We start from the raw sequence: 27,652 nt of genomic DNA on the forward strand, positions 1-27,652 counted from the left end.
GGAAGAAGCATTTTTCCACTCCTTCCAACCACCACTGGTTGAAGATTGTCCCAGAGGCGTTAATGCTGCTCTTTCAGGCTGCCTCTGCCCAGGGCAAGAAGGAGCCTGTGTGAACTTCTGAGCCCAAGGCAAAAATGATTTGCACTCTTGTGGTGAGAAATTGGCAGAGTGCGGTGAGCCTGGGCTCCCAGGGAGCTGCCTAGGATAGCTGCTCCAGTCAGTGGAGCCGAGGGGACTTGACATGGCACGTCCAGGGCTTCTAAAGTAAGAGGACAATGGATCAGAGGGAAGAGGGGCCAGATCATGTCCAGACCTGTGGGCTCCGGTTAAGAAAAAAAAAAAAAAAAAAAAGGTTGAATTTTGTTGCACATATAAGAGGAAGCCATTGCTTTAAAAGCTGGGGAGGGTTGTGACTGGTTACTAGCTGAAGGAATCCATTAAAAAAGAAAGATGAATACTATGTTATGATGTGTAGCAGGAATTTTTTACAGAGTATCACCTTGCTCAAATGAAGGGGAAAAACATCACACTAATTATGTTTAAGTTAACTGTTGGGTATATTTGGATATAAAATCAGAGACATCCTTGTAGGATCTAGCCTCTGCTTGGTTCTTCAAACTCCCTCCCTTATTTTGAACTCTAGGCAAAAATGGCTGCTTTTGAGTCCTAGGATATGCCAGGCTGCTGCTCATATCTTGTCCTTCATATGTGTTGTTCACTGTTTGAAACTCACCCCACTCTTTACCTAGGCCAATTCCTTATTTTTTATATTTCCATTCAATTATTAATTTTATTGAAAATTCCCCTCTGATCACTCATCTAAAAAAAGCCTCCTGCTGTCCTCTCCTGAAGCATCTGCGATCATCTTTCTTAGCACTTAATATAATTTGTAATTGTATACTTAATCTCTTAATTCCTGTCTCCCCATTCAGAATGTAAATTCAATACAAAATGGGGCAAGATCTATTTTATTCACTGCAGTGCCTAGCAATGTCTGGCATAGAGGGGTCATATTTGCTGATTGAGTGAATAAATGAATGATTCAAAATGACAGCAAACTAGCTCTGGCTGAGGTGCAGCAGGCTGGGTAAAAGACCTGTCCTTTTTCCCTTCAAGGAGGCTTATGGACTGTCTTCAAGGAACTTCAGTGCAAAACCAAACACAATGTGACAACCTTGCTTTTGGCAGATGGGATATCTCTGAAAAATATTTGTATGAAGCTATTTATTGGAGACTTGAGTGACACCTTTTGTAAAAGAACAAAGCATCCCTTAAATAGTCCTGTTTTATATATTACAATGCACCTTCACACCTAGAGGTTTCATGAAGGAACTGGGATAGTCACTAACAATACTTTCTGAGAACAAATGACTCCTGACCAATTTACAGATTAGCTAGTTCTTTTCACTTTTTTTAAAAAACAGATAACTTGATTTTAGATATCAGAGGTTGAAAGTAGCTGCAGGATTTTTCAGTTGAAAGTTCTAATGTGTCTCTTCTTTCTAGTGTGAAAGGCTAATCAGTTTCAGGAACATGCTGACATAGGATTAAGGTAAATTGTGCCTTGTCTTTTAAAATCCTGTAGAATAATCAACGGCTCTAAGTCCCAAGGAGAACAATAGCTTCCTACATGTGATTAAACTAGCAAACAAGTCTTTGTCCTTTGACCTGCTTTTTTGACTTCTATTTTACTTTGATTAGACTTAAAGCAACTAAGATAAATGAAGATTTTCTAACCCATTTTACACTTTCCTATAAATAAAACCTATGCCAAAAATATAACTCTATTACATGAGTAATAGAAATAACTTGGTGCTGAATACTTTGCATATATGTGCCACGGAGGGGCAGAGGGAGGAATTAACTTTAAATGAAATGAATTCAGAATTGAATTCAAGATTTATACATTCTGAGAAAAAAGTATTAAAATATGTGTCTATTCAAATCTATTTTAAGTTGCATAGAAAAATGTCATTCAGTTTGAACTGATTGGAGAATTTGCACCAACTAAATAACTCATATATGTTAGTCACCAGGAAATCTAACTTTTTTACCAGGAAATATTTCAAACAAATGAAACAAAACTTCAAATAAATTGTACTAAAAAAATAAAAAGAAAAGTAGCCTCTAGCTTTCAGAGATCTGCTCCGTGCCATAACCTGTCTCAGAAGAAGGTTTTCTGGACCCAATATGTAATCCCTTTCCAAACCAGTTCTATTTCTGTGCTATAGTGAGCCTAGCGGTTTGGGATTTGTCACGTGAAGCAATTTAGGAATTGCTTCCTGCAGATGGAGATGCATTTTATGGTGAATCATTGTTTTAAAAATAATAAACTCCTGGGAAAGGGGCTTAAAATGATCCCCCCAAATAGCAAAATGTTATGGAGCCAATCTGATGGAATAATTGAGGGGGAGAAACTAATTGAAACTATTGAAACAGCAGGAAAGTTGACTGTTCTTTTTTTTATCCATTTAATGTAAAAGAAAATTGTTACATCTAATAGAGTGTCCAAAAAAAGTGTTAAGTAGGCATCAATACCTTTTAAAACTACCCTTTACCGTCCGTAAGGTCACTGAACTGAGAAGCTCGCCTCTAGCTGAAGCACCTTTTGATGAAGGCTGGCCATTGTACAGGGTTTTCAAAGAAATAGTCCATTTAACGTGTCAACCAGTTCCAAGAAGAGATAGTCTTTTCCAGGACAAAGAACTTGAAAACTTAAACTTTTAATTGAAAAAGCCTGAAGCCACTTTCAACCTCTTGTATTTAAAACTCAAATTATCCCTTTCAGGATTAAAGGAAAAAAGAAAAAGGAAAAGAAGCACACTTATATCAAAGGTAGCAAAGCAGTGATTTATTGTCAGTAGTTCTTTCTTCAGGAAAGCTGTTTTCAGTTCTCTGACCTTTTTATCTCATTTTTATCAACTTAATACAAAATAATACTCTATAATCATGCCCTAAATATATGTAAATTTGAACCCTAATAGAATGAGTTTCCAGATAGTACTGCAGTTAAAATAAAACCACAGCCTTTCTACTTCAGACTTAGTTTAAGGTGGGAACACTTTATGTTTAATCATACATTCAGTATAATAAGCTAAGGGGAAATATTATGACCCCAAACAAAAGACAACCGTGCCCACATTTTGCTAGGGTCTGTCTCTGTTTACTCCTGCTGTCCTCTTAGTACTCCTCCCAGATGGTTCATTTGATAATGAATTATCATCATCATCACCATTGTCTGCAGAACAGTTGTGTGAAAAGGAGCTGCAATGCTTTCTATCTAGTCAGTTCTCTCCTACGGGCATAGTTTTCACCTTCACAACTATCCCCAATAAGCTCACCAAATTGCTCTTGGGAAAACAGCTTTTTCATGTATGTTAACTGTATCTATCCAAGAAAAAAGTATGTGTTCATTTAAGCTTGAAAAGAACATTCCCATACCATGTTCCCACACACACGAGTATCTTTTCATGCAGTGGTAACAAAAGTAAAATGGACAAATACTTTAGTGCAACCTTTCTCATTTCACTGACATGGTAAGTAGTTGATCCAGCACTTTAAATTCTTTCGGTGTTTGAGTCAAAGTTTATTTTCCTTCAGCTGCCTCTCCCTCAACACCAACTAGCATTGTAATCCATAGGTTCTCTTAATTTTAATGAAAATCAAATTATTTTTACATTCATACAGTTTATTTTGATACTACATCGCATATTCACTAGGATATCCATGGATGCTTCAAATAATATACATGTAAAAGTGAGTTCATTATATATTCCCTCTATATTCCAAATCTTTATACTTCAATTCCAAGAATGGCAGCAAAATCTATGCCATTGCCCAAACCAGAAACCAATCATCAGGTTAGCTAAATATTTTTCCTCTAAACATGTATCAAACCATTTCTCTCCATGCCCACTTCCATTGGGTTTATCTATACTTCTGCTTGGATTTCTTTAATAACCTACACAACTGGCTAATCTGTGTATAACTTGAGGTCTGGCAGGAGACAGAAGCCACATAGTCACTTAGGAAAGTTGAATATGAAGAATTATTAGCAAATAACAGAGTATTAACTACTAAAATGTAAACAGTGCATTAAAGAGTTTAGGTATAGTGAATGTAGGGAGCACTCCCTTCTTCCAGGTCTGAGGAAGAATACTCAGGGAAGGAACAAATTTGGAGCACACACACACACAAACACACACTGGCGGGTATTGAGACCACCTTACAGAGAGTGTGGCCACTGGATGTAGAAAAGTTCACAAAGGTGCCACAGGCCTGAAATGGGAGAGGAAGCTACCCACTGGGTGCTAAAGAGGCTCCCAGGAAACCGGGCAGGGGCACTGCTGACTCATCCTCTGGGATGTGAGGACCTCCCCGAGAAGGCACCCACAGGGCTGCTGCTGAGTCACCAAGGTGCTGCCCAGAACAACAAAGGGCCAGCAGAACTCACTGGAAAACCATACTTGGAAGTACAGCTGAAATTTGCTGGGAGTGAGCACCACTGGGTGCCCCAGCAGCAGTAAGAAGAAGAAAGCACATCAGAACTAGGAAAGAAACCCCCCTTCCCTCAGTGTCCCCCCAGTACATTTTCCACACTGTAGCCCTGAAACCTAGCAGGATTGCGGGCCTTCCCAGGAACAGACCTCCATGTCCCCCACCTCTTTTTTGTAGAAAAGCTTTAGCCTCCTAGGCCTTCCCTGAGTTCCAAAGAGCAAGTTTAATCAGAGAAGTGAGAAAACGCAGAAACAAAGGAAAATTTTCAAACAAGACAAATTAATAATAGTTTTTTCATAAAACAAAGTCCAGAACTTTTAGTTCCTCTTCAAGGGCTATAGATAATATCCTGAGCCATGTTCTTGAGCTGTTTTGTAGATACTAAAACCCCCGCCAGGTGTAAGAAGTTAACTACCTGCTGACCACCAGCACGTAGACCCCAGACTGGTTGGAACCAAAAGGCTGATGATTGAGATTCCCGACACATCATCCTGTTCCCTCACTACCAACCAATCAGAAGGATGTATGCAAATAGATCACACACCCTGCTATCCTCTCCCTCACCTGGCCTTTAAAAACCCTCCCCTGAAAGCCATCAGGGAGTTTGGGTCTTTTGAACATGAGCTGCCCGGTCTCCTTGCTTGGCACCAGGCTGGATGCCCTGCAACAAATGCTGCATTTTCCTTCACCACAACCCAGTGTCAGTAGATGGGCTTTCACATTTGGGACAGTAACAGCCCTAGAATAAAAATTCTAAAACATAATATGATTACTTCCCTGCCCAAAATCCTTCAACTGGGCAAAAGGAGAGAAGGGTGGAGAAGTAAGTGCAGGAGATGATGTAGAAAGTCAAGCACTGATGTTGATGACTGAAATTTTAACTATTGAGTCAGAAATGAAGTCATCCCACGTGAGTATGGGTCACAGGGCTTAGAGACTGGGAAAGATCTGAACAACCGTTTTGTGGAAGGGGAAAAGAAGTCAGATGAACAGAGAACGTGATCTGGACTAACTTAAACGTGCAGGCTATGCTACAGCGAAGGAGCTGCCCAAGACAAAGACTTGAACTGGGTTTGGGACTGAGGAAACGACCTCTTGTACAGAGTCAGTACTGAATGGCAAACTCGATATTGTTGCTCATAACTGTGTGCCCAACTTTGTATATGACCTTCAAAATTATAAGCTAAATATACCATGTGGTTCAAGGGATAGACACTAAACATCTTGCCAGTCAATAATATATGGTCTGTATCATTCAAGACACTGACTCTGCATAAGATCTGGGACCGTTCCAGATGTCACCCTCTTGCTCTAGTGGCAGAGATGCAAACTGTACTATAAGAGCAAGCCTGAATAAGTATAAGAGTATAAAAGGCAAGAACTTCTCTAAATTTCTTGCTTTTTCCCCCAACCCAAAATTAGAACATAAAGATTTGAGGTAAAAGAGGACCTGAAATAAGCAACAAATTGCCAAAAAAAAAACAAAACAAAAAATTACATTTCTTGTTGCAGATTCAACAATGTAGCAATGCTCATAAAAATGTTTCAGTGTTCATAAATGTGTGTCTTTTAGAGTTGTTATTTACTATTCCTTATGTTTGTGAGGAATAAATTCTCCCCTACAGCAATTTTGTAAATAGTCCTTGACATTAGAAAAGAACAACCATCAACATTGCAGGCCATGCTTCCACCTTCCGACAACAGTTTAACTAACTATGGAAATAGCCGAGTAGAAACTGTATGTGTGTGAACGTGACTGAGGTCAGGGGAGCACGTGAAACAACAATTTGTTGGCTTAAACATTTTAAGAGAATTTTTTGTTTCTTTTTAGTAGGAGTTAAAATAGCATTTTGAAAGCTTATACCAACTCTCCTAGCCTTAAATAGCCTCCAAATAGGCACATTATCTTTACAGGAAATTATCTGAGAACTCCAGAGCTTCATCAGCATTGCATTTACTGATAACATTATATTAAATCCTGCCCAAAATGCCCTTATGGTGCATGGGGCTGGAAACTGGCTAATTTTGCAATGAACACAGAGTAGGAAAACTATTCTGAAATCATTTCTTGGACACAAAGTCTAATCTCAAGACCCTAAGATACTTTTATTAATTGGGGGATGTATGAAATGATGCATTCTAATGCACAATTTTATTTTCTCACCCATCAATATCCTTCTGTCCCAGCCCATTGCTCTTTATTGTTTTTATCCCTACTTCTTTGCATACTTTTTTTTTTTATATTTGGTAACAGCTTTATTAAGATATAATTCACATATAATTTGCCCATTTAAAGTGGACAATTCAATAATACTTAGTATATTCATAGTTGTATAACTATCACCACAATCAATTTCAGAACATGAAAATCACCCAACAAAGAAAACCTGTACTGTTAAGCTATTACCTCCTAATCCCTCCACCTCCAACCCAGCCCTAGACAATCACTAATCTATTGTTTCTATAGATTCCCCTATTCTGCAAATTTCATATAAATTGTTTTCTGTCAGTTGACGGACATTTGGTTGTTTTTGTCTTTTGGTTATCATGAGTATGCAATGAACATTCATTATGAGTTTTTGTGTGGACATATGCTTTCATTTTTATTGGCTTTTTGTCTAGGAGTCAAATTGTTGGGTCAAATCAGACCACTTCTCTTTGTATCAGATTCCATTCTATAGCTTTTATGCCATCATTAACTGATTCAGGCTCAATTAATCATATGTTTCACCTATGCCCCCTCTTTTCCCTAAAATATAATGAATAGCTGATCAGTGTCACATACTGTGCTAGGCACATTTTCAAGCATATCTCATTTAATTTATTTAGCTTATGGCCACTTTTACTATGTTAGCTCTCTGTTTGGGGTTTGATATTTTCTGAGTCTCCTCCCTTGGAAGCAAGGCTTTAACTCCATTTCATAAGGACAAGTGGGTCCAAAGCAAAAGAAATGGAAAAGATGTCTCTTGCTGGGAAGGAATTTCTGATCATTTTTCTTTATCAATGAAGACCTTTTGTAAAAGGTCTTGAACCATGGTTTTAAGAGAGAGGAGGAGGGATAGAGGGAGAAAAAGAGAGAGATTATAACATAAATTCAAATTTTCTTCACAAAATACCCATGAGATAGAATCGGTAGCTCCTAGAACAGGAAGAAACAAAAGTATTTTATATCTTTTGTGAATTATTCCTGTTTTAGGTATGTTTTATATTTTCTTCACATGTGAGTCTGTGACTTTTATTATTGCTCTTATCATTTTCCATCTTCTTTGTTTCTGCCTTTGGTAAATTCTTTCCATTTAAAGTAAAAAGCTCCTGAAACAGAAAGACATTTTCTCCAGCCTCTCTGTTCATGGGTAGATTATACAAGCGATGTTTCTCCTAGTTCACTTTCCAGACCACCTTAAGATAATTTTCATTTTGATTTTTTTCTATTATTTTCAGGTTTGGCTACTTTTAAAAAGCAAAAGTTAAAAATGAAAAATGTCCGGTATGATGGCATGCCTTGTTGCAAGAAATAGCATCCTTTTAGGCAGCTTTGTCTTAGAGACAGACAAAACAACTATGTGTGGTGCTGGGACAGCAAGTCTCCACACACAGCTGAAAACTTCTTTGAAAGGAGTTCAAAAATGTGAAGGAATTCTGGGGGTGGGGGGATTGCTCTGTGGTTGTAGTTTGGGAAATTCCTGAAAGCAGAATGGCAGTCCCTCTTGAAGCACAGCTATTCAGGATCTCTTTTGCATTCTTCCCTAAGCCTGTGACGTGTGCTATAAATAGAGGAGCCTATGAAGAGAGATGGGCTCTTTTTGCCAACAGTCATTTTATTTTTTAGAAGTGTCTAGAGACATTATTCATAAGGATTCATTCTTGCACATTTTCCTGCTGAGAATCTCCCTCTCTTGACACTGTGGGCAGTCAGCTTTGAAATCCATTAATGATCTGTGAGATACAGAGAGTGCAGAAAGAGTTATTTATTTTTTAAGTTAATACATGAGGAGCCCTTTTAGTTCTAGAAGGTTTTCAGGCATCTGGCTGTGCTATGTAAATAAGGAGCATCCTTTTCAAGCCAGCGTCTTTGACTTTGTTAGCTAAATTTTCTAAAGATAATTTTTAATAAACATAGAAACTTAATGACAATCATTTGATATGCTGACTGTATTGTGACTTGTAATCAAATACATTGTAGCAGTTATAGTGCAAAATATACAGATGTTTGCATACACTTAGATGGGTGGGTTTTTTTAAGGTTTAAAATGAGTGAATATTTTTCTGCTTCATGTTGTTGACAAGTGTAAAATATATGTGCAATAGACCCTATATGGCACTAGTAAAATAAAAACCCTCTAATCTTTGTACTTTGATGGGTAAATATCATGTTTTCAGATGTATGTTAGTCAAAAGTCAAAATGTTGCCCCCAAAAAGAAAGAAAATTATAATGTCCTGGCATCCTGCTAAGAACACAATAGTAACTAGTGCCCATCAAGCTTTTACTCTGGAGAGAAAATTAGTCTCTGGAGAGCCGGTTTAAGCTCAAATAGACTATGCAAGAGGATCACCTGATAACATTTTTTAACTGCAGAATCTCGACCTCACCCCAGATCTTCTAAATCAGAATCTCAGAGAGCAAGGGGAGCTCAGGAATGCACATTTTAAGATCTCCACGGGAGATTCACTGGTAACATTGTGTAGTTCAGGCCAGCTTTTAGAAGCCACCGACATCTGAATCCATGCATTACAGAACTAAGACTTTAAAATCCTTGCTACTGCCTAAATTCTCTTGTCACATACACATGCTATGTCTTACAGAGACTAGTTCATGCACTTACGTTGTCTCCCCAACAAGAGCAGAAGCAACGCTCATTTATCCCATGGCACATGGCTCTGTCAGTGACAGAGGATACTGGTTGACAGCAGTTGGCAATAAATACGGTATTCTGGAGTACAGGTAAAAGCTTCCTCAACATCTAAGTTCTCTCCCACAGCTACTTTCCATTGAGAAAATTGTCCTGGCCTCCTTAGAGGAAGATTTGCAAAACAGTTTTCTAGATGGTTTGCATATTCCATGTGGATAATTCTCCCGTAACTAATTAAACAGTCCCCAATAAATTCACAACAACGTTACAACATCTGGAATAAACTGGGTGAGGGAGGGTGACATTGTTTTAATCGTTATCCAAAAATCGACTGTTACATAGGGTCCTTCAACCTCAGGTCACTCACCTTCCTGGTCGACACTGCCATTTGCTTCAGGGTATAGAGAGGCACTGAAGTGAGTTACGTGACAGCAAAAACAGCTGACTTGCTGGCTTCTGAAGAAGTTGGGATTTAGGAATGAGATCTTTGGCAAGGTCTAAATAGGAGTAACCTTTAGATTCTGATGTGACACAGCTGGTAGCAAAGATTTATTTTATTAAAACTACTGGTGAAGTACCTGGCTCTCCAGGCAATCCTTTGGGATTTGAAGGTACACTTCGAAGTGAAGTGTATACAGGTACCATCATCTGGCAAAATCTCAATTTGTTAAAGCTGATTCTTTCTAATAACATACTAATGAAATACCAAGATGGGCCAGAGGGCTTTGGACCCTTGCCCTTGGTTAGCCAGAGAAGGCATTTTCCCCTTTCATAGAGTGTTTTCTAGAGAATTTTTAGTTCACTCTCTGCTCTAGCTGTCTACTGATGTACAGTGCAGACAATTGTCATCTTCCCATGAATTTATACAAGCAAATTCTCCCAACAGCTGATGAAAACAAAAAGGAAATAAGACTTGATTTATCAATGGAACATGATTAAAATTAGTGTTTTCCTTGGTTTAACATAAAAGCATCTTGGGTTAAGTCTATATGATTGATTATATTAAATCAATCAACATTTAGATTTGTTTGACTTTCATATATGTGGTGTTCTCCTTTACTACAGAAAGATAAATTTGATCTAGAATGCAGCTTTCAAGAGTGTTATACTCCTACACTTTGTCCTAGAAAACATGTGCTTAATGCTGAGCTTTTAACTCCAAGTTAGGTGGGTGGGCGAATGTTACATTAGATTTAACCATAGCCCCGAACCATATTAAGCTCCTAATTAACCTTTAAGTCCCACCAGAAGGCATCTCTGTACCTGCCAGGTGGTCTGGCTATTCTTTTACCACTATTTTCAGGCAAGAAGGCACAATGTTGACTCAAGAGTCCTCAAAACTTTGTTTTGTTGCCCCAAAACAGAAGAGTTTGTCTAGGGTGGTGACATTGATTTTTAACTTTTTTCCCAACTCCAGAAACCTATGATATTTTCTACTATTTGTAAACTGCTAAGCAAGTTGCCCTGAAAGTTATAAAATGAGTAAATTACTGATCACTTACAGGATCACCTTATGTGTTGGCAAAATCTGAAGGTCTCAAAGCCTCACCCCACCAAAGTCAGCTTTACCAGCTACCTGATACATAACTTCCCCATTGCTTCACCCCATTCACGTTGATAAATAATAGAAAGTATAGACATTTTAGGAAAGGGAAACCTCACCAGATTTCCAAGTCGGGTATTCATTAGTATGAAAGAATATGATACTTTCTTGTGAGCAAATTTATTTTGGACTAAGGGGATTAAAAGATGTAAGGAAGCTATCGAGAGACCAGAAAGATGAGAAGGACAAGAGAACAAGTCCATAGTGTGGGTAAAATCTACAACCAGACTGGGAGGAGGCTGAGTCATGAAGACAAAATATGTTAGCTTCCTAATTTTCAGGGTGGTCCTGGCACCTACCCTTAAGAGTTAACAGTCATGTTTAGAAGATAAGATGAAAGCAGGAAAGATAAAAACCTAGATCCATATATGGCAAGGTACGTGGTGGACCAAGGTAACAAGGAGAAAGGGAAAAAAATGGAAGGAAAGGACATCAATACTAAATGACCTTCATTTTACTGCAAGTGAAAAAACCGCAACTCATATTGGCTTAAAAACTAAAAGGGGGTTAAGATACCTAGCTTATATAACTGTTGCGTAATGGTTGGATCTAATACCCAAATAATATCATCAATAATCTATCTGTCTCACCCAGTCTCTAATATTTTCATTGCTACATATTAGTTACTTATCCTCAGCCCTCTGGATAGGCAGATGCCACCAGCACTTTGGCCCTGGGGTCCATCCTGCACTAATCACTGTGATTGACACCAAGAGGTGGTCTGCCCCTCCCAATCAGGGGGCTGAGATTCTTGAGGGCTGGGAGTCTGGAAGTGAAAACTAAAACTACTGTTACTTTAAAAGGGGAATAGATGCAGGGAAGGCAGAAACCACAGATTTAAGTCACTGTCCCCTCTGGAGAGTGTTTCCCCAGCAGCTGAGAGGAGTATTTTTCCTGAGCTTTTCTTTCACAGGTGACTCTGGGCCTGGGGCCACCAAGCCAAAGTCTAAGCTGGAGAGCTGTGTAGTCACTACAGCTCCCCATTGTGCTTTGCTTTCTTAATTAACAGAAGGGTGGCTCTTGGAGGACTTGTCCTCTGTGGAGAAGGTTAGCCCCAGCTTGAAATTCTCCTCTGAGCTTGGAGCCTAAAATGGGTTTTTCTAGTAGACATTTGAAGCACTTTATTGAGACAACACCACACCTATTTAATGAAGCCCTGAAAAGGTACCTTAGGTGAAATAAAAGATGAGTTAAATAAAAAATAAAAATAGACTGCTTAAAATAGAATGCATGGCTTTGAACAATCTAAAAAGCCATTAATCTTCTTTCAATGTAAAGTACACAGCTACAAATACTCATAAGTTTAAAATCACAGAAAGAGAAAGAGAGAAGAAAAAACTCCACTTACTAGACAAGACACAATTGTTCATTTTATTTGTGTGTGTATGTGGGGGTGTGCGTGTGTGTGTGTGTGTGTGTGTGTGTGTAAAAGATCATTTTTTGTTTTCTGATTGGTTTTATAATGGCTTTTCCCTTCTCAGTGATAGTGAAACTTGGTTTTGTGACTGTCCAAGGCTGTACTCGGGCAAGCAGTGCCAGTTTGCAACTTGTGAAAGCAACCCATGTAGAAATGGTGCCACCTGTGTTCCTAAATCCGGGACGGATATTGTCTGCCTCTGTCCGTATGGAAGGTCTGGTCTCCTCTGCATTGAAGGTAAGAGCTTTTCATTATTGGGCATGAGCACAGGTAGAAGCGGGTGAAGAGGAGAGAAAGTCACTCAGAGAAATCAAGGACAGTACCTGACTGAACAAATCCGTCAAATTCTTTCCTTGGTTCTTTTCAAGTCAGTCAAGACAAGGCCCATTAATGAGATGGATCACTAAGCACGTATTTCTCATACCCACTGAGTAATTATAAAGGCGGTAATAAGTTTTCCCTGAGGTTAGACTACGGAAAATCTCTGTATTATAAAATCTCCACAGCATTCTAATACGTAAAGAGTAGCAAGGAAAATCAGAAAAATACATAAAATCAAATTATTTTACATCATTTTGGCAAACTGAGGATATAATATTAACAAATCTATGTATTGTAGACAAGTTGTTTTTATTTAAAGATAACAAAACCCATGACATGGTTATTATATCCCAAGAAACTAAATCAGAAATACAAGCCATGTTTCTCTCTTTAGGAAAATCCAGTATGTAGAAACCCTTTATTACAAAAATGTACAAGAAGCTACAATATAAGATAAGAAGCAAATTGCCTAAGAATATAACATTTGCTTTGATATACAGAAATAAATTCTGTAAATATTTTCAGAAAGAATTAAAAGTATTTGGTATTAATGTTGAATCAACTCAGGATGACTTATTTCATCTTTATTTTCACCATAAAGATAAAAAAAATGTTTACCCCTTTGACACTAGTGATATTCGTTGCCAGATTTTAGACTAAGGCTCCCAAAGTGAGCACAGACCCTACATCCTGGGAAACACACACAACGACACTAACACATCCAGACTGTGCTGACTCATCAAAAAGCTGGGGCCGCACACCTGTTGGTACAGGCGTGAAAATTGAAACTAGAATAAAGAAGAATCCGTGACCAAAAAGTATTGACGGTTTTGATACGTACGTCTTTAAAGGGAACTAAGGAAACAGACCTGATGCATAGCTGAGAGAGGGGCCCCGCTGTGCGCATGGCAGGACCACGTTAGACGCGAGCTTTATCTCTGCAATGAGCATCATAGACAGACGAAACAGAAGTCTTGCCCTTCCCTATAAAAAACTCATGCTTCTTAGACATAATCATTCCATTTAGTTAAAAGCTATTGGAAAATATAATTGATGGCAATAAATTTGATTACTCAAGGATAAATCATCAATTTCGCTTCCTGCTTAAAAATGACTGACCATATGAAATAAGAAATGAAGATTTACAAGAATATCTTCATGTATTTACAAAAAAATTCTTATTTATTCCCCTCTCTTAGTCTCATTAGGGTTCCAAAGATGCAAAGGTTTATGAAAGATTGAGACAGAAAAGATCACACCAAGTTTATTAGGCTCTTTGCCTCGGTGTCAGTAAGAAGAAATTTCTGCATGCTCCCATCCAGAGGAATGTCTCAAAATAATTAGCCTATCCATTAATGTTTCTACAAATGTGCCCCATCCATTTGAGAATTCTGCCCTTATAGAACTTACCTTCTGACTGAGAAGATAAAAAGAAAATAGAAATGGCTCGAGACACAATATAAATGTTATGAAGAGAATTATGAGGGAAACGAGGATGAAGAGAGTGGCTGGGGAGGGTTGCCAATCTCACCACAAGAATGACTCCAGGAGAGGGGAGGTCAGTGCTGAGGCCTAAAGAATAAGGAGGAAAAACAAGTCTCCAGGCAGAAGGTTCAGAAAATGGAAAAGCCTAAAGAGAGAGCATGAGCCTTTTGAAGAATGAGAGGCGCTTCCACGGCTGAGGCATAAGAAGCAAGGCTTAGACTCTGTTTCTGGAGTACTTAGGAAGCCATGGCCGGAGGGTTTCAAACAGGCACATGGTTTAAATGTATTTGCTTAAACCATTTTGATTTTAGAGATTGATTTTAGAAGGCTTCTGTTTCTGATCCTGACAAAAGATAATTTTGTCTAAGACAAGGGTGATGGCAGTAGAGAATGAAATAAGTGAACTTGAGATCGGTTCTGGGGACACAACTGGAAACTTAATGGAAAGGTAAGTGTGAGAAGGGCTGAGTCAAGAACAATGGCTGGATTTCTGTTTGTTGGTTCGTTTGAACTGCAGGTAGATGGTGGCACCCAAATCATTGCTTGGATGATTCAGGTACCAACCTGACCTCCAGGGAGTTGTCCAGAACATGCTGAATATACGTTTACTCATTAGAGAAAAGCATAGAGCAAACCAATTGAGCATGGTTCTTGCCCAGTTACAACTACACATGAGAACAGGCACAGAAAAAACTGAGACTCTCTTTCTTATCTTGGCCTTTTTGTTAATACCAGAGGATTAAAAACTCAGCTTGTTTTATCAGCAATTGTGTTTGCTACATATCACTTTTCTTTCAAATTATAGCCATGTCTGCCATGCTAATGTATTCTTTGGGGGATAATAGAAAATATAATTATGACATTTCCTACCTTGTTGATGTTTCACTGGGGAATTCGTTCCTGGTCTATCACAACAGTGCTGTTGGAGATGAACACTGGAAATGGAAAGCTCCAGCTGCCTTATTCATAAAGCGCTTGGCTCTCCTCAGCCACACTTCCTGTGGCCTGTTCCTACCAGGAAAAACCTCTTCTTGTTTTCTTAACCACATGTCTTTCTAAAGACAAAGGGGAGATGCTTTCTCTTGTCTCTTGCCCTCTTGTGTCCCCTCTATAAATATTTCTTAATTTACCTTCTCCTCCCAACCTAGATCACTCATTGGACACAGGTTTTGAAGAAAGCAGCACCAACCTGATTGCAAGCCCAGGCCCTGCAGTCGGTGTGCTGGGTTCAAATCCCCATTCTCTGCTGACTAGTCAGCAGAGTGATCTCAGGCAAGTCCCTGGGTCTCTCAGAACTTCCACTTCAGTGAATATAATAATAGAACCTACCTTAGAAATCCAGTGAGAATTAAGTGAGATCATTCATGTAGAGTGCCTAACACGTTACTGATCATATAGAAAATGCTTTTGGAATAAAATAATGCCATTTGCAGCAACATGGATGGACCTAGAGATTATCATACTAAGTGAAGTAAGTCAGAGAAAGGCAAATACTACTTATATGTGAAATCTAAAATATGACACAGACGAACTTATCTACAAAACAGAAACAGACTCACAGACATAGAGAACAGACTTCTGGTTGCCTGGGGGTGGGGTGGGGGAGGGAAGGACTGGGCATTTAGGGTTAGCAGATGCAAACTCTTATATTGAGGATGGATAGACAACAGAGTCCTACTGTAGAGCACAGGGCACTATATCCAATACCCTATGATAAACCATAATGGAAAAGAATGTATTATGTATATATCTGAATCACTTTGCTGTACAGCAGAAATGAACACAACATTGTAAATCAGCTATACTTCAATTTTAAAAATGCTTTTGTTTTTTAAGGGTATCAAGCCAAGGTTCTCACATGCGCAGTAAACTGCCACGTCTTAATGTGGGAGAGGAGGCTGGATCTCCATCCCAGCTAAAAAGGACACTCTCTAGGGTGTCAAAGGAAATCAAAATTAATTTCCTTTTAAGAATTTTTCTAAGTTGGTGACACTCTTCACAGCGCCTGGAGGCAAGCCAGGGTATCACAAAATCAGGGAGGAAAGTGGCACCCCAGTGACAGATATTCAGCAGGCTGTTTAAGGACATGATACCTCTGTAAAGCAGCTTAATGTCAGGCTGGCATTTTGTGATGGCATACTTGAAACAAGTGTAATTTTATGTCATGTAAGCTCGTGACTCTTGACAGCATCTACTCTGATAAGATCCAGCTTTTTCTCTCCAACTCAACAGCTGCTTGATTGCCCTGCTGTTCACATGACCTCAGTATCCTTCCTTTCCCACCATGTTTAAATCCTGTGTTTTCTAGCTCCTGGTTACAAAGATGTGTTGAAAAGATCAAGCCCAATCCCAGAGGGGAGTAAGGAGATAGTAGATTGTGGCCACACAAAAAAGCACTCAGGAAAGTGATTGCACTTGCTCTGGGTTGAAGGCAACCCTTGAGAAGTCTGCATTTTCTCTTCCTTAAGAACTGAGGGAATTACCTTTCCTTTTGTTCAGTGGGAAGGTGCATATCTCCTGCCTTTCACTTTTTTTTCTATCTGTAAAGAAAAAAAAATTAGATTGACACATATAAAAAGGCAGCAATTAAAATAAGTACATGTCTCAACATACACCGAAATGCTTGTGACAAGTAGCCTTGATGGACGCTTGCCAATGAATCCACTGGCGCATGGATTAGCACCTTTCTTCTGTTTATGCAAGAGGCAATTCCAGCAGAGCAAAGTCACAGCTATTGTTCCAATAATTATTACAAGTACTTTGTGTCTATAAGAAATGAGTCTTTAAAAATATATACAAAAGTATCCAGGAAATATTTTCTGGTGAATGTCTTTCATGGGGTTTATATGTATCTATAATTAATGCTATAATCTTTCTCTAAAGGCATTATGCTTCCTACCAATGATTGGTGTTGGATTTAATTATCTATATGTACACACACACACATACACAAATACATTCACACACACATGCACACACCCATCGATTAAAAACAATGAGATAAAAAGGTATTTTGGGGATTTCCTTGGTGGTGCAGTGGTTAAGAATCTGCCTGCTAATGAAGGTGGGACACGGGTTGGATCCCTGGTCTGGGAAGATCCCACATGCAGTGGAGCAACTAAGCCTGTGTGCCACAACTACTGAGCCTGCGCTCTAGAGCCACGAGCCACAACTACTGAGCCCTCCTACCACAACTACTGAAGCCCGCATGCCTAGAATCCGTGCTCTGCAAGGAGAGAAGCCACCGCAATGAGAAGCCCACGCACCGCAATGAAGAGTAGCCCCCACTCGCCACAACTAGAGAAAGCCCACGTGCAGCAATGAAGACCCAACGGAGCCATAAATAAACAAACAAACAAATAAATAAATAAAATTTATTTTTAAAATTAAATGGTATTTTGACTTGGGGTATTATACCAGTTCTGGCAGAGTCTGCTAGTTGTTTAACCAATATATTCTCTCCTTTTTTGTTAATACAGCCCCGATTTTATTAGGAGCAGTAATGTACCCAGCTGAAATGCCTCAGCCTCCCTTAAAGCTGAGTGCAGCCATGGGACTAAATTATGAACAATCAGATGTAAGCCAAAGTATTTCCGAACCTCTGGAAAAACTGCTTAAGAGTGGAATGACCCCTAGTCCTCCTTTCTTAAACCTGGAATGTGGATGAGATGATTCAAATTCCAAAAATCATCATGGATCACAAGGCAACCTTGAAAATGGAAGATATATGCTAGGATAGTGAAGCAAAAACATGAAATAAGCCTAAATCCCTGGTAACTATAAAACTATCACACCAGCCAGGGATTGCCCACCATCAGACTTTTGTTCATGAGGGAGAAATAATCTATTTGGCTTATGCCTCTGTTATTTTGCTATGTGGTATTTACTATATGTAGTTAAACCTAATCCTTACTAATACAATCAGTGTCAAAATTTCCCCAAACTTTATAACCTGATATGTTTTCTAAAATATTTCTGATTTTGTTCATAAGCTCTTAGACTCCTTTTCAAAGAGAGAAAAAGTAGAGGATTTCTTTTGTTATCTTATTTCATACTATAAGTTTTAATAAATTATAAGTTTATAAAATATATTTTCAGCCCATTATTTTCAAATAATGTATGGACATTATTTCAATATTATAAAAGAAATATCCCAAGATAAGCAGCAAAATGAAAAACTCTGTTTTTCCAAATTAGACAAATAATTTAGAAAGCAAATTTTAGATCTTACTTATGAAACATTACCCTTCTCTTAAAACTACCCCCATGAGACAATTTCTAACAATCACACTAAATAAAAAATCAAATTCATTTGTAGATTTTCACATTTCAAATTCTAATGAGGCATGCATCTGTTATTGTCTGCTTTTAAGCAGAGAACAAAGACTATTCATCGAACTCTTCCTAATTTTTTGCCTCCAGAATTCTGTCAGTAAAGAGCTAAACTCTAACAGCCAATTGTCCCTTCTGCTCATTCCAGGGCTTTGTCATTGTCTAGCAACCTCCCAGAACTCTCCCTCCCAACACTAACACTTTCTGTTTGTTAAAAATGTCTTTAAAATGGATCGACTATGAACAGAGGCAGAATTGTCTCTCCTAAATGTATTTATGGAAACTGACTTTGTCAACCGTGTGTGGAAACGTAACCTCTGCAGTTTGTCCTGAGCTCACCAGAGAATTTGACTTTGCAGGTCTGTCAGTCCAGGCCTTCCCACAAAGAGTTGATTTTTTTGTATAAAATGAATACTGTCAGATCCCACCACACCCATCAGGTTATGCAGTCGGGTTAAGAGCTGTGCAGCTGTGATGCCCCTGCCAGCGACAAGCAACAGAGAGCATGAACACATTTGTTGTACATTTAAAAGCTCTTCACAGAAAGGGACAATTGATTAGAGTCTGAGTAGATTTATGGTGCATCAGAAACTGCAAAGTCAACATTTTGTAAAGAGGCAATGAAATGTATTGATTATTAAGAATGAAATAAATAGGGAGGGAGGTGCCACTGTGTTATATAAATTGCCCGCCACTCTATACACTGGCAGCAGCTATACAGTTCAGGGTTTGTGTTTGTTTGTATTCACAGATGTGTTCATGTTTTGTCTTTTCTAATATTTTGTCATCCCATGACTTTGAGCTTGTAAATGGCTTCCTGTGTTCCTTAGGATGAGGTAAGAACTGCTTAAAATCATGTACAAACCTGACCGGACAGACCCCCACTTATCCCCAATGCCCCCCTCCAATTCACACTATTTTGTGATTCTCTTGTTTTTTAATTTTTTTATTGAAGTATAGTTGATTTGCAATGTTGTGTCAATCTCTGCCTGTACAGCAAAGTGACTCAATTATACACCTATATGCATTCTTTTTTTAGATTCTTTTCCATTATGGTTTATCGCAGGATATTGAGTATAGTTCTGTGTGCTATATATTGGGACCTTGTTGTTTATCCATTCTAAATGCAATAGTTTGCATCTACCAACCCCAAACTCCCATTCCATCCCTCTCCCTCTCCTCCACCTCTTTGGCAACCACAAGTCTGTTCTCTATGTCTACGAGTCTGTTTCTGTTTTGTAGATAAGTTCATTTGTGCCATATTTTAGATTCCATGTAGAAGTGATTTCATATGATATTTGTCTTTCTCTTTCTGACTAACTTCACTTAGTATGATAATCTCTAGTTGCATCCATGTTGCTGCAAATGGCATTATTCCATTCTTTTTTATGGCTGAGTAGTATTACATTGTACATATGTACCACATCTTCTTTATCCGTTCATCTATTGGTGGACATTTATGTTGTTCCCATGTTTTGGCTGTTGTGAACATTGCCATGAACATAGGGGTGCATGTATCTTTTTGAATTATAAATTTGTCTGGGTATATTCCCAGGAGTGGGATTGCTAGATCTTATGGTAATTCTATTTTTAGTTTTTTAAGGAACCTCCATACTGTTCTCCATAGTGGCTGTATCAATTTACATTCCCACCAACAGTGCAAGAGGGTTCCCTTTTCTCCACACCCTCTCCAGCATTTGTTATTTTTAGACTTTTTAATTATGGCCATGCTGACAGGTGTGAAGTTGTACCTCTTCGTACTTTTCATTTGCATTTCTCTAATAATTAGTGATGTTGAGCATCTTTTCATGTGCCTACTGTTCATCTCTATGTCTTCTTTGGAGAAATTTCTACTAACGTCTTCTGCCCATTTTTCAATTGGGTTGTGTTGTTGTTGTTGTTGTTGCTGAGTTGTATAAGCTGTTTGTATATTTTGGAGATTAAGCCCTTGTCGGTCACATCATTTGCAAATATTTTCTCCCATTCCATAGGTTGTTAGTTTGCTTTTTTTTTAAATGATTTTCTTTGCTGTGCAAAAGCTTGTAGGTCCCTTTTGTTTTTATTTTTATTGCCTTGGGAGACTGACCTAAGAAAACATTGGTACGATTTATGTCAGAGAATGTTTTGCCTATGTTCTTTTCTAAGAGTTTTATGGTGTCATGTCTTATGTTTAAGTCTTTAAGCCATTTTGAGTTTATTTTTGTGCATGATGTGAGGGTGTGTTCTAACTTCATTGATTTACATGCAACTGTCCAACTTTCCCAGGAGCACTTGCTGAGGAGACTGTCTTTTTCCTATTTTATATTCTTGCCTCCTTTGTTGAAGATTAATTGACCTTAGGTGTGTGGGTTTATTTCTGAGCTCTCTATTCTGTTCCATTGATCCTTATGCCTGTTTTTGTACCAATACCACACTGTTTTGATTACTATAGCTTTGTAGTGTTGTCTGAAGTCTGGGAGAGTTATGCCTCTTGCTTTGTTTTTTTTTTTCCCCTTAGGATTGCTCTAGCAATTCTGGGTCTTTTATAGTTCCATATAATTTTTTGGATTATTTGTTCTAATTCTGTGTAAAATGTCATGGGTAATTTGATAGAGATTGCACTGACTCTGTAGATTGCCTTGGGTAGAATAGTCATTTTGACAATATTGATTCTGCCAATTCAAGAGCATGGGATATCTTTCCATTTATTTGAATCCTTTTTATTTCCTTTATTAATGTTTTATAGTTCTCAGCATACAAGTCTTTCACCGCCTTGGTTAGTTTTATTCCTAAGTGTTTAATTTTTGGTGCAATTTTAAAAGATATCATTTTTTTACATTCCTTTTCTGATATTTCATTGTTAGTGTAAAGGAATGCAACTGATTTCTGAATGTTAATCTTGTGCCCTGCCACTTTGCTGAATTCATTTGTTAGATCTAGTAGTTTTTGTGTGGAGTCCTTAGGATTTTTTATATATAGTATCATGTCAGCTGCATATAGTGACTATTTTACCTCTTCTTTTCCAATTTGGATAACTTTTATTTCTCTTTCTTGTCTGATTGCTGTGGCTAGTACTTCCAATACTACATTGAAGAGAAGTGGTGAGAGTGGACATCTTTGTCTTGTTCCAGACTTTAATGGGAAGGCTTTCAGCTTTTCACCACTGAGTATTATGTTGGCTGTTGGTTTATTATTAATGAATTTTATTATGTTGATATATGTTCCCTCTATTCCCACTTTGGTAAGAGTTTTTATCATGAATGGATGTTGAATTTTGTCAAATGCTTTTTCTGAATCTATCAAGATGACCATGTGGTTTTTGACATTTCTTTTGTTAATGTGATATATTACATTGATTGATTTGCATTTGTTGAACCATCCCTGTGAACCTGGGATAAATCCTACTTGGTTGTGGTGTATGATCTTTTTTATGTATTTTTGGATTCAGTTTGCTAATATTTTGTTGAGAATTTTTGCATCTATATTCATCGAAGATATTGGCCTGTAATTTTCTTTTCTTTTTCTTTTTTTTTTTTTTTTTTGTGGTATGTGGGCCTCTCACCACTGTGGCCTCTCCCACTGCAGAGCACAGGTTCTGGACGCACAGGCCCAGTGGCCGTGGCTCACGGGCCCAGCATCTCCGCAGCATGTGGGATCCTCCCGGACCAGGGCACGAACCCATGTCCCCTGCAGCAGCAGGCAGACTCTCAACCACTGTGCCACTAGGGAAGCCCCTGTACTTTTCTTTTTTGTTGGTGTCTTTACCTGGTTCTTGGTATCAGGGTGATGGAGGCTTCATAGAATGTCTTTGGGAGTGTTCCCTCCTCTTCAATCTTTTTGTTGTTTGAGAAAAAATGGTATAAGTTCTTCTTTGTATGTTTCATAGAATTCACCTGTGAAGCCATCTGGTCCAGGACTTTTGTTTGCAGGAAGTTTTTTTATTACAGTTTCTATTCAATATTTCACTTCTAGTGATCAGTCTGTTCAAATTATCTATTTCTTCTTGATTCAATTTTGGTGGGCTGTATGTTTCTGGAAAGTTGTCCATTTCTTCTAGTTTGTCAAATTTGTTGGCATATAGTCTTTCTGTTTCTCTTTTAAATGCCAGTCACACACTGCACCGTCCCTCCCTCAGACTGTGCACTGTGTGAAGGTAGACATCACCTTTCCTGGGCCATCACTACGGTGGTGAAGGGGCCAAAGGTGTCTGCATGTGGCAGGATCTCAAATTCTTGCTGAATTGCAAATGATTTGAAAGTTCTTCAGAATATTCATCTAAGCTGTTACCCTGAGCCTTCTACTAAACCTATTACTTAGAGGGAAGTCAATAAGTGTCTGTCAAATTGAAAAGGTAAACCAGTAAAATAATCAAAGAATGAAGAGTGTAATATGGAACTTTCCAAAAGTGTGTTCCACAGCACACTAGGGCAACAGGAGTGGGTTGAAATGAACTCACATCTATTGGGTGCTTGCTGTATGCCAGGCCTTCAGCTAAGCACTTACTTTACATCTTCCTACACGATCCACATAATAACCCAGGGAGACAGGTCATTATTCATCATGCACATAAGGAAACTGAGGCTCAAAGAATTTAAATAACTAGTCAAAAGTGATATAGTTTGTGAGTGGTGGGTAGATCTGGAACCAGAGCTCTCTGACTTCAGCCTTTCTTTAAAACATTGTGTAGTTTTATAATGTCCCCTTTTGGGAACTCACAGTGTGTAGTCACACAACAAAGACTCTGAGAAGTTGTACAGTAACACAGCACTCTTCTTTCTCACAGAACAAGCCTTTCACAGAATACACTGGAGTAGTTCCCAAAGTGGTATATGCACACTCCAGTGCGGTATTGGAAGAAAATATTACTCCCCTTTTTTAATGTCAGTCTTTTAATTTATGTTTTTTATGCTTTATGATGTCCATGTTATATTAATATATGTATATAATTTAAATAAATAATATATATGAGCCATGATCACAGAAGTTTAGAGACCACCGATTTAGCACTTCCCGTTCAACCATGGCCTGAAATTTTTATTCATTCCACTGACTTCATGAAACCAACTTGGAGAAGCTGATTTCAAATTACCCTTGAAATGCTTGGGATACATAATATATAAAATGTATTATACGATTCCATTTGGTTGATATTGTTAGAGGAAACAATGGAGTAGCATATTCGAAAGCTGCTTATTCTTGTTCTTAAAGTCCTTTAAAACAACCCACTCCCCCCAGTACAATTAAGTTACTTAAATTTGCATCCTCTAAGCTCATGCTTCCTGAGCTGTGTAGGAAGTAGGAAGTACTTCCTACATAGTAGAAAGACCCTGGGTGCAGGGCAGAGTGACTGCATCCTCAGCTGATACCAACAGCAACCTCACTGTGGAAAGTCAAGGGCATTCTATGGAAATGTGTCCCTCTGGGCAGGCTTTCCCCAGCATAAATATCCAGGTAAGACCCCTTAGGCCTAAACTGAACAGAATAAGTTTAAGTGGAAGCCATTCTTCCTTCTCTGCATCACAATTCAATAAAAATCCGAAGTGCTTAAAATTCTATTATGCGTTTATCACTCAGCATTCTGTTTTGTTACAACTTTCCTCAGTCAATGACTTGATCCTTGCTTTCTTCTTGGTCCTTTTACCAAATGATGACCCTTCAATACTTTAAGTTTCCAAAGAAATACTCAACTTTAATAAAGTTATAGTTCGTATACTTGATAAGATCAACTAAACCTTAAAAGATTGATACCTTCAGATAGATGATTTTCCAACTCAGATAAATAAACAGTTTCTTAGAGGAAAACACTAATCCAACAAGGTAGTGTTTTTGAAAGTGTAGCAGTTACTGTAGACTTGATTAATCAAAATAATTAAACCAGTAATTCCAGTAAACTCATGACCTACATCTGGGATTAAATGACTTGGCCAATGGGGTCTGGGATTCCTATCATTACACATTTGTAAGACAATTATTAAATTGGGGAATAATGAGAAAAAATAGAGAGGGAGAAAGAGAGAATATTTCTGAAACTTAATTACAGCTTGTAGCCAAATCCCGACATCATATGTACCTATGTTGCATTAAGGTTATTCAATGTATCTGACATCTGCTTGCTCTCCACAATTATGAGAGTTCTATATACCTTCCCTTGCCTTATCCTACCCCTACTCTTGAGAAATTAAGGACAAATCCAAAGGTAAGGATAAGCAGAGTTAAATGATCCCAATTTGGCTGTGATGATGTTGTCATAAACCCTGAATCTAAATGTGAACTGCAAATGGGAATTATAAACACTCGATATCAAAAGCATGGTTCACGTCTCAAAATGTATGAATTACTTAATATGAACAATGGTTCCTGAAAGGCTATTTGAGTCCTTATTTTCCTAAGGAGAGCATGATGTAAGGATTACTAAGAACTGGGCTTCCTATTCATTTCTGACATTAAAAATCTGAAGAGCAAACAAGAATAATTTACAAAAGCTCATCTATTTATGTATTTTAACTTCTTTTTTCCTATGGGCTAAACAATAAACAAATAAAGGTATATTTTTGATTCCTTTTTTCTACTGATGGCATCTTGGTCCTGAGTAAGGGATTTGCTGGGAGTGAATTAACTCTTTCCTGCCTCTGACTTTGGTCATTAGAGCATAACTGGTGTGTCCATGGCTTGTAAAGTTCTTTGAAAGTCAGCATTTATTGCCCATTTCGATTTGCATCCATAACTTAACACCTGGCACGGAACAGCCAATCTTTTCCAGAAGTCTATATATTGTATGACTTAGTCCCTCAAATGACATTTTGTAATTTGCTTTGCCATTCTAAAAGGGCCAAAGGTATTTTCGAATCTCATCTTTTTTGTTCTTGTGTATTAAATCAACTTGAAATTGTTAAAGTGAGACTCTTTCTGCCCCAAGTCTTGAAGCTCTAGAGAAAACAAAGCTGTCATCAGGGTGAGTAGCTGATAATTCTGCTCATTGGAGTGTATCCCTGTCAGTCTCCAGGTAGATGGCTTAACATACACCTTGTTGACAGCAAATACCAAAGGGGGACAAAGCAGGAACATCACTGTGGCTGCCTTGTCCAGTTAGTCCCCAAGTCCTTGCCAGCCCTGCTATCTTAACCATGATAGCACTGAGTTTTCCTGGGATTGCTATATCCACTGCATTTGAAGTTGACTGCCTGTGTAAGCTTTAAAAATAGAATGTTGGGCTTCCCTGGTGGCACAGTGGTTGAGAGCCCACCTGCCGATGCAGGGGACACGGGTTCGTGCCCCGGTCTGGGAAGATCCCACATGCCGCGGAGCGACTGGACCTGTGGGCCACGGCCGCTGAGCCTGCGCATCCGGAGCCTGTGCTCCACAACGGGAGAGGCCACAACAGTGAGAGGCCCGCGTACCGCAAAAAAAAAAAAAAAAAAAGAATGTTGAAGAAATGTATATTTCAGAGGGCTTTTTGTCTGTGGGTTGTAAAAATGACTTCACAGTGCTGCTGCCTTCTTGCCTCCATCATACCTCTCTCCTCCCTGACTTGTGATAATAAATGAATACTTCTGAGAATCTTCAGGATTCTTGATTGAGCTACTGGATTTTAGTCTCAATCAGTATAGCAAAAGGAGGATGGAAATCTTCAACGGCCATTTCTCCCACAGGTTATGATAATTAAAGAATTACACAGTTTTCCTTCCTGCAAATCAAAGGACTTAAGGTGTCTCTCTAAAAACATCGAAAAGCTTTTTTAGTTATTCAAGTCTTGCCCTGTCGGAATAGGAGAATATCAGAACACAAAGGGCTGCAAATTTATGGGTGTCTTAAGCAAAGTCTAATTATAACTTGAAAAAAAATATCCCCTTGATAAAAGTCTATTTCCAGAGAAGCAGCTCTTGTAGAACAAACTTACAAATGATTATATCCCAAACGTGCTACTTGGTAAAATTGAAAAGAAGTATTGCTCAAAGCCTTCTTAGGTATAGAAAGCAAAAGAACAACATCTCATTTTTTCACCCTCCTTTCTTTCAAGTAGAGTAGGGTACTGCATTTTAGTCAATGAAAGCATTCTTTTAACACCTGCATGCTATTAATTAATGAACTTCGCCATTTAATCAAGCTCAGATATTATTTTATTAACTAAAAAATCCTCACATCACTTTATAGCTGACATATTGAAATTGACAGTGCTGGAGAAGAGAGCTGAGTTTGGGTCCAGGATGGGGAATGGTCAGCTGTGTGACCTTCAGCAAGTCCTTCACTGTACTTTACTTTAGACAGTCATCCTCTTCTTCAATTTTTTTTTCTTTTTTTTGTGGTACACGGGCCTCTCACTGTTGTGGCCTCTCCCGCTGTGGAGCACAGGCTCCAGACGCACAGGCTCAGCAGCCATGGCTCATGGGCCCAACCGCTCCACGGCATGTGAGATCTTCCCGGACCGGGGCAGGAACCCGTGTCCCCTGCATCGGCAGTCGGACTCTCAACCACTATGCCACCAGGGAAGCCCTCTTCTTCAATTTTTGAATTCTAATCAGAACCCTTAGATTTACAATAAGAAAAATGAATTATGAGTTACTCCTACTGATTCAAATGCAGTTTTATTTGGTGTCACCTTCATTACAAGTCACGACAGTTCACAGAATGGCTAAGAAGAGTTAGTAGAGATTGAGTGCTTGCAACTGAGAGCTTTGTACAGGATATCTCATTTATTCCTCAAAAGAGCACAAAAAGCAGCTATTATTACTATCCCGATTTTATAGATTGAAAATTAAATAAGGTAAACAACTAGCATGAGGAATGGCCAATTAATGGTAGAGCTGTAATCAGAACACTTAACTGTCTATATGGTCTGCATCCTCTCCTTTTATGTTACTTATGTTACTCTGAATCCCATGAATATGCCTTAAATACACAGATTCAGTTACACAGTATTTAAAGCAAAATCTACTCATGGAAGTTATTCCTTATTATTTTAACAGAAACTGAAATAATAATTGTTTTCTTAAGAATAATAGCTCAAGTATAAAATTGTGAACGATTGGTCAAGCCTCACCACATGATTAAAATGTTATCTAAACAAACCTAGGCACTTGGGGAGATGTGTTCATTATCAATGATGGTTTGTCCCATTGGCACAGGTATTTATTAGATTTGACATCACTATACTTTACTGTTCTTAGCTT

The 27,652-nt window shown here is 38.4% G+C and overlaps 1 protein-coding gene across 1 annotated transcript in view; it reads left to right on the top strand.

Moving 5' to 3' along the window:
- The window catches only part of EYS (eyes shut homolog), a 1,696,347-nt gene that overhangs the window by 1,536,434 nt on the left and 132,261 nt on the right, over positions 1 to 27,652 (top strand). Inside the window, 1 exon segment of the mRNA XM_032651890.1 lies at positions 12,433 to 12,605. Within this exon segment, the coding sequence (XP_032507781.1) occupies positions 12,433 to 12,605 (173 nt within the window).

The sequence above is a fragment of the Phocoena sinus genome, chromosome 12, assembly GCF_008692025.1.
Source record: "Phocoena sinus isolate mPhoSin1 chromosome 12, mPhoSin1.pri, whole genome shotgun sequence".
Taxonomy (NCBI): domain Eukaryota; kingdom Metazoa; phylum Chordata; class Mammalia; order Artiodactyla; family Phocoenidae; genus Phocoena; species Phocoena sinus.